Below are 8,690 nucleotides of genomic sequence, written 5' to 3'. Positions count from 1 at the left end.
AAATGAATGCAGTCTTTGAAAAACGTCTCATATAGAGGTCAAAATCTCGCAACGAAATCAATTAATATGGAACGTTTATAATCAATATGAACGGGACATTTCATTATGTCACTCACAGAAGCGTGTAACCTAGCACGGAGGGCCGAAACCATGATTGGGCATGGCAACTTTAGTAACTATCAGTATGCATCAACATCTCCCAACCAAAACTGATACCAATCAACTAATATTTATAGTCGACCAACTGGATAGAAGTGTTATAGGTGCAATCAACCGGGACATAAATCTAAAAACTGCCCTCAACGACGACCCATTAATTATACTCGATACAATGGGGAGTTTGAAGAAGACACGCATCCAGAAGAGTATGAAGGGTTTGAGTACCAGATGGGGGAGAAGAGCATGTGCCCACGTTATTGGTTCGCAAAGTTTTACTCACACCAAAGAAGGTGGAAACACAGCAAAACCTTTTGTCCCTTACTCATTGCACGATCTATAATCAAATCTTTGATTTTGTCATAGATAGTGGAAGCTGTGAAAATATTATATCTCGCAAATTAGTAAAAAAAAAAAAAAAAAAAAATATTGGAGTTACCAGTGGAAGCACATCCCGAACCCCGTAGCATCGTGTGGATCAATGACTGGCCGGGAATAAAAGTTACCGAAAGATGCAACGCAGTTTTACAAGGATGATGTCAAGTGTGATGTGGTCGATATGAATGCATGACCACTTGTTGTTTGGTAGACCTTGGCAATTTGATTTGAACGCGACTCATGACGGGAGAGATAATATCTACAAGTTCGTGAAAGATAGTTGGAAAATAACTTTGTTGTCGTTAGATTATAAACAGAAACATGATCGAAGAAGAGGCAAGAATATGTTGATCTTGGTGAATTTCAAACCAATTATGTTGAGCCTGGGATTAGTTTGTTTCTATAGTTTTAGTATTTGAGTCCTAGTCGAATTGGTCTTAGTTTCATTATAAATATATAAATAGCTGGGTTCGTATCTTTGTTTGATTACTTTTTCTTCAAATAATAAAATCGCAGATATCGAGTCTTAACTCATCTCGTGTTCTTTACCATTGTGGTTACGTTTGTCACCTCAATAACCTCGTCCATATCACTGTCCCAAATGTAATCTCAACCAAAATTAGTGGTATACTCAACTTACTAACAAAACAAAAGACCCCTTGCCTAATCAAACACGGAACTAAAAGCCATGTGACCCAACTCAACAAAATCGACAACCATATTATAAACACAGCAACCGTACAATAGGAGCCAAAACAAGCTCAAGAATGAGGTCAGGTCCAACCCATGCCGATGCAGCTAACCCAATGCTACCAATCGACTCTTTAAATCGCATCGTTGTGCATTCAAGTGTTGTTACCACATAATTTAAGCAGAGAACGTTACAAAATTTTTTTTTTTTTTTTTTTAAAATTAACATCAGGATCACTCACAAGTTTTGATATACTTATTGCTACAAAGACAAACTACTGAAAACAAGTTTGAAATCTAGACATCAAGGTTTCAAAATCTAACAAATTGTTTGAAATTCAGATAAATAAGGGCCGTAAAATACGATCGAAAACACATCATACGTACTCAATAAAGATCACCTTCTTTGTGAGTGTGAATCACACAATCCGAAGTCGGGTACGAAATGCAAGTCAACAAATAACCATCCTTCAATTGATTATCATCAAGAAACGATCCATCCGATTGGTCAACCGCACCCGTTGCTATCTTACCAGCACATGTTGAGCACGCACCGGCCCTGCAAGAATACGGTAGCTCGATTCCGGCACTTTCGGCTGAGTCAAGAATGTAACAATCATCGGGTGCTTCGAATTCATTCTCTTCACCGTCGGGTCCCACGAGCTTAACCTTGTATGTAGCCATGGCGGTGGTTCTAAAAGAAGAGCCGGATTTTAAGCCGAAAGATTTTGAAATACTCTTAACCGTTGGGAGGGTAGACGGGTACTTTAGGATCGCACTAACCACGGTTTGAGGGCTTTTGACCATGGTTTGCGGTGAGCTTCTAACCATGGTTTGGGTAGGAAGCATGATGGACGACATGTTGACCTAAATATAAATGCAAAAAATATATAAATAAGAATTAATACTGAAGTAGGCAAAGAAAAAAGTCAACAAAAAGTCAACCTCCTACGTTGCTTATTCGTGGAATTTGAGTAACAAATTTGGTTTTTTTAATCGCAATACTCGTTGCATTAATTTATTTATCAGAAAGAAGTAACAGAAATGCTTTCAGGTCGACCGACAAAACCCATTTCAAACTGTACCAAAATGGCATGTTCCAACCAGAAACCATTTAAATAAGTTACCCAACCCCACCCATCTTGCCATCTGTGCTGGAACATATGAAACGGAGATGGTTATCCTTTGATATTAAAAACAAGTAAATAACTAGCATAGAACAAAGCATGTTAAGCCCAGCCCAAAATAAAAGTAGCTCAAGTAATATTTACCACTTCTTACGACTTACTTTTAAAAGGGCATGCATATGCATATATGCATATATGCATATATGCATATATGCATATGCATATATGCATATGCATATACATACATATACATATACATATACATATATTATGCGTATTCTTTGCAGTTGAAAGGGCTTACATAGTTTTAGTTACGGTCAAAGTTTAGAACAGGTGAAAGATCCAGAGCACCATCAAAAACAATGAACTACAAGTGATTCACATAGCATTGCATCCGCAAAGTACAAAAATAAACACATTTCTAACCAATTGCACAGGAAAATTAAGAATAAACTCTCATATTGCATATACAAAACCATCCTAATATAGCCTAGTAGTACAACAGGTCTCAAGTTTAAACCTCACTAGTAGGATAATACGGTTAGGCCGAGTTGACTATCACAAACCCACATGTGTCAAAAATCTTTTTCAATTAATTAAAATATTTATATTTATGAGAAAAAAAGGTAAATTATGTAGATGGCCTATGACAATCCCACACTTTTATACTTTTTATTCATGTTGATGGTCTTCTATTTGATAGATTTTATTTGATAAATGTTACCCTATTTAGTCCTCTACTACACAATTTTGTTCCTCATTTGAGTTTACAATTATCTCATTATCTCTTTTACTCCTCATAACCTATTTCTTGTAAACATATTGTTACATCACACAAATACATTGGAAAGGGGCTAAATAGTCTCGTCTAATCTAACTAAAAATTAATCATCAATGATCAACTTTGTTAGTAATCACAAAGTGTCACTTATTAGCACACTTGCACAATATTATTTGTTACGGAGTATTTGTTATTTTTTTTATTTTTTTTTAAAATAGAGTAATAAATTTGTTTGCAACAAAGGCTAAAAAAATTAAATTTTTCAATCAAAAAGAAGACAAAAGCATCAAAATCATTCAAAAGGTAGTCCAACAACACCTAAATTGACAGAAGATTTTGTGTCTAAAAAAATATACCACAACCACAATTTTTATACTTATTATTCCAACTAATTCATATTTATATACATATATACATGTAAGCTTTTTTTTTTGTGCAACAGATCTAATCTATCTAATTCCAATCTTAAAATAAATAAATAAACAACAGATTACAGTATTATATACTTCGTAACTATTAATTAATACTCACTTCGGCAAAATAAAAAGGTGTAACAAGAATTTAAAAAATATAAAGAAAATAAAACAATTAATCATCATCATAAACACATAATGATTAATGATACAGAAGCTTAAAGCAAGAAAAAAAGAGGAAAAGAAAGATTAACAAGTGAATATACTTACAGGTATACAGAGATAGAGATATGGTGAAACCGAGAAAACAAGGGTTTGAACAAAAGTATGAGTAATTGGTTTATTTATAGAAAATTATAGAATGAGAGTGGTGGCGTTTGGTATCTATAGAGAGACACAGTTTGTGTTAACCAAATGATACCCTAAACTCTTAACTAAACACACAAAGACAAAACTCACCTCCCCCATGTTTTTGTTTTTTATTTTTCACTTTTCCAATTTTATCTTTATTTTATATATTTATATTTATATATTTATATTTATATTTATATTTATATTAACCTTTATATACTAAAAGTGATGGGAAACGTCGTCGTTTCAGTTATATTAACCCTTACATACTAAAAGTGATGGGAAACGTCGTCGTTTCAGTTATATCGGATTGTCGTTTTCCGTTTGCGTTCACATTACAAACGGTCCCTCAACTTCGACCATATTTATACAACGACCCCTCAAATTTACACTTTTTCAGGGATAAAAAGTGTAGCTATATAATTTTAATTAAAATAAAAGAAAATAATTCCACCCGAATTTACAACGGGTCATATCTTCTCGCTCGGTGCGAGTTAAATTTTTCAGAGACCACCGTTCAACTCGAAAAAATCTTATAAGCCCAACCGGACTAACTATATGCGAAACGGACACTTTTAAAAAAAAACGCTAAATACAACGACAACCCGTATCTTCCCGCTCGCCAAGAGTTACATTTTTTCGACGGCAGCGTCAGACTCGAAATAATTTAATGAACAAAACGAAACTAACCACGTCCAAAACGGACACTGATGCGAAGCGAGGTGTATATAAAATAGTTATTATTTTACTAGGAAAACACTATTAAATACGATACAATTTTACACAAGATATTTATTTATTTATAGAATGGATATACTTAAACCTTGCTACAACACTTATAGGCAGTGTACCTAATCGTACAGTAGTGTAGTTTTTAGTAAGTCCGGTTCGTTCCACAGGGAAATCTTTGAACAAAGCTCAACGCTATATTAGTTTACTTTTATAAAAATACAAATATATATATAAGTAATATTATTGTTATAAAGGGGGGTTTTTACCGTATAATGACCGGTTTGTCGATTTTAAAACTTTAGTCGCAGTTAAAACCTAATGTAAAATATAAAATAAATACAAGACTTAAATTAAAGCGTAAAGTAAATAACGATAATGAAATTGCGAATAATAAAAGTGCGATAAAATAAACTTGCGATAATTAAAAAGTACGATAATTAAAAGTGTGATAAAATAAAATAAATAAAAGTGCGATAATTAGAAGTGCAATTAAATATAAAATAAAGGAAATTAAATATGAAATAAAAGAATTATGCTTATTTAAACTTCCGTAATCATGATGTTTGACGTGTTGATTTTAGTTTTATGCCCATGGGTTAATTGTCCTTTGTCCTGGATTATTCAATATGTCCGTCTGGTTTTTGTCCATAACAGTCCATCAGTCATAAATATAAATTGCAAGTGTCCTTGTCAAATTATTATTATACCCGAAGTTAAATATTCCAACTAATTGGGGATTCGAATTGTAACAAGGTTTTAATACTTTGTTTAATGAATACACCAGGTTATCGACTGCGTGTAAACCAAGGTTTTACTACTTTGTTAACAATTACACCAATTACCCTTGAATGTAATTTCACCCCTGTTTTAATTATTCTAGTGGCTATTAATCCATTCCCGTGTCCGGTTAAATGAACGATTATTCGTACATATAAATACCCCGCCCATCGTGTCCGATCGAGTGTATATGGTAATTTATAGGGACGCTCAATTGTAAATCTTTATATTAATATTAACAAACTTTCATTTAGTTAAACAAATATAAAGCCCATTAATAGCCCATAGTCTAGTTTCCACAAGTGTCGTTCTTTTGTCCAAACCCCAATTATGGTACAAAGCCCAATTACCCAATTTTAATAATTAGCCCAACATCATGATTACTTCGTTTTAAATAAGCATAATAATAACTTAGCTACGAGACATTAATATAAAAAGGTTGAACATAACTTACAATGATTAAAAATAGCGTAGCGTTACACGGACAGAATTTCGACTTACACCCTTACAACATTCGCTAACATACCCTTATTATTAGAATTATAATTAAAATTAAAATTAAAATATAAATTATATATATATATATTACTCGTATGAATGAGAAGAAAAAAGATGATGATATTTGATCAGAATTCGGTTGGCTTTATAGCCAGAGTTGAAAATTGGGGCTCCGCGACTCGCGGCAAAATGCCCTTAAAACTCCGCGAGTCGCGGAGAGGTATTTACAGCTCACACCCTTGGAGTTTCTTGCTGCCGACGGTTTTTATTATATATATATAATATATATATAATTAATATAATTAATTATATATTATATTATATTTATATACATAGTTAACTTGTAATTTTTAGTCCGTTGCGTCGAGCGTTAAGAGTTGACTCTAGTCCCGGTTCCGGATTTTCGAACGTCCTCGCGTACAATTTAATATCTTGTACTTTGCGTTTTGAATCTTGTACTCTTGTGATTTCGAGACGTTTCTTATCAATAATTGGAACCTTTTTGATTGTCTTTTGTACTTTTGAGCTTTTTGGTCGTTTTCGTCTTCAATTCGTCGAATCTGTCTTTTGTCTTCACCTTTTATTATTTAAACGAATATCTCTTGTAAATAGAACAATTGCAACTAAAAGCTTGTCTTTCTTGAGGAATAATGCTATGAAATATATGTTCGTTTTTAGCATTATCAAATATTCCCACACTTGAGCGTTGCTTGTCCTCAAGCAATATTGTCTTGAAATACTAGAATCACTTCTTTATTCTTCACACTTTGTACATCAGTGATTTCTATACGGCGGTATAAACAATGGTAGTAACGATATGGTTTACAGTCCCACATGACTATAAAAATTTAGATCCATTAAGGTAATTGGATCTTTATGAAAACATTTGATCTTTTGAAAATTAAATCTAGTTTTTACCCTAGATAAGTTTTCCGGAATAACCCTTTACCGGTGTTTGCAAAATATTTTTGTGGGTTTGGTGGGTTTCAGATTTGAAAATTTTAGCTCAAAACTTGCGGTTTTGTGTCACCCACTTGCTAACCTTGTATTTGGAAAGCAACACGTCCAGTTTACTTGTTCCGTATATTACCTTTAGGCAAACTACCGTCCGGTTGTAAAGGAAAGCGTTGAACAAGCAACTGTTTAAGGCAATGTCCTGTGACATGCTTTTGATTATGGTCTATAACGTGTCGGACGCAATTACTATCCTTGGTAGGAGCAATAGTAAAGCTCACCCTTATAATTTGTCGGTCTGGCACAAGGTCCTGTCTTTGACCATGCTATGCAACCACCGTTCTTACGGTTGACACCCGATTTAGTTCAGGTGACCTAATGAATTCCAGGTGAATTCCTAGGATTTTACGTTCAATCGTAATGAACGTATTGAAAATAGGGTTTTCAGAAAACAAATCGGTTTGTAATTTTGATCAAAATATTTTCTCGTTTAAGCTCGAGCTTAGATATCATTGAATTCCATGAGTTTGTAATTCTCAATCTTTAAGGTCAATCTCTAGGATTGAGTAATATCAGTCTTAAAAGCTGATTTTTAATCTTTAAGGAGATTATCCTTTCTGGGGATCTGATTCATTAGTCTTATCCAGCTAATTTGCATGGTGCCCCCCCATTGTACGAGATAAATCCTTCTCATGGTTAGGATAAATCTGACCACTTGGCGACCCTGTTTAATGCTGAGGTCCGTGGATTTCCTGCTGATTTTAGTGATGACTTTTCTAGATTTTTCGTCAACCTACAGCTGGTCTGGACGACAACTTCATGACCTAAATCAAGAAGCGCGTGTCTTTTTCGGAAGACTTTACTTCCTTTTAATGATGGAATTGATTCATCGTGTAGATCCATCTCTTCTTTTCTTTCATTGGGTAAAACAGTTTAGTTTAGTCCAAAGCAAAAGTATTTTCAGTTATTTGTTATAGATATATGTGACATATGTTTAAAATAACTTGGTAAATTTTCCCACACTTGGCTTTTTATTTTTCTTTTTATCGTCCTCTATTCCATTTTAAATGAATTTTAACATTTTAGTTTGTTTCTCAATTTATGTCCTTTCCGAGGTAACAATAATTTCGGTGTTAAAACCTAGTTTTATCGTTCATAAATATGTATAAACATGATTTGAATTCATTTAATTGAAAATTTTTACTAGAATTGGGTAGTCAGTATATAAGACTAGGGCTGTTCTTTTTTATCAGAGAGCACTAGATTCTAATACAACTACTGCTTTACTAGTATTTTTAATGGTAACCAAGTGTATAAAGTAAAAAATTTTAAAATCCGAAAGAATTTAATCCCTTCCCACACTTAAGATCTTGCAATGCCCTCATTTGCAAGAAATCAGTAACAATTTAAATTATTAAGGGTGATTTGTGTGAAAATGATTAAATTTTTACCAAAGTTTCCAAATATATTGGCGTTTGTTTGCTGAATGATAAATGGTGCACATCATTTGTTCATTCCGTCTTGTTGTTATTTCACATGTATTTTGCATCTTGTCGTCAAAATTAGTTGCTTTTGCTGAACTTAATGCCAGTCTTTGAAAATGCGTTGTTTTACCCTGTTGTGTACATAAGATAAACTGCAAACATATATACATATTTTTGAAGTTTGGTTTATTACCCCACATTCAAAAATTATTAAAATCTAAGAATAAAAGTTAGATAATTATAAAAATGATTACAATATTAACAAAAATATTAAATGTATCAATAATTACAAATTACAAAATAATAAAAAATAATAAGTAAACTAAGGATGATATTGGTACCAATAGGG

The 8,690-nt window shown here is 33.0% G+C and overlaps 1 protein-coding gene across 1 annotated transcript; it reads right to left on the bottom strand.

Annotated features, from left to right (window-relative positions):
• Positions 1-1,425: 1,425 nt before the first annotated feature.
• Positions 1,426-3,855, bottom strand: LOC139877204 (ferredoxin, root R-B1-like). Its single transcript, XM_071864615.1, has 2 exons — positions 3,816-3,855; positions 1,426-2,091 (listed from the first exon to the last, which is right to left on the bottom strand). Exon 2 carries the CDS (start codon positions 2,083-2,085, stop codon positions 1,612-1,614), a length of 474 nt encoding a protein of 157 aa, XP_071720716.1. The 5' UTR covers positions 2,086-2,091; positions 3,816-3,855; the 3' UTR covers positions 1,426-1,611.
• Positions 3,856-8,690: the final 4,835 nt, after the last annotated feature.

The sequence above is a fragment of the Rutidosis leptorrhynchoides genome, chromosome 11 (assembly GCF_046630445.1).
Source record: "Rutidosis leptorrhynchoides isolate AG116_Rl617_1_P2 chromosome 11, CSIRO_AGI_Rlap_v1, whole genome shotgun sequence".
Classification (NCBI taxonomy): domain Eukaryota; kingdom Viridiplantae; phylum Streptophyta; class Magnoliopsida; order Asterales; family Asteraceae; genus Rutidosis; species Rutidosis leptorrhynchoides.
This window is presented reverse-complemented; position numbering and strand designations above follow the sequence as displayed.

What these genes read in the sequence shown, in the direction of transcription:
- LOC139877204 (XM_071864615.1), bottom strand. Translation starts at nt 2,085, where the DNA reads ATGTCGTCCATCATGCTTCCTACCCAAACCATGGTTAGAAGCTCACCG.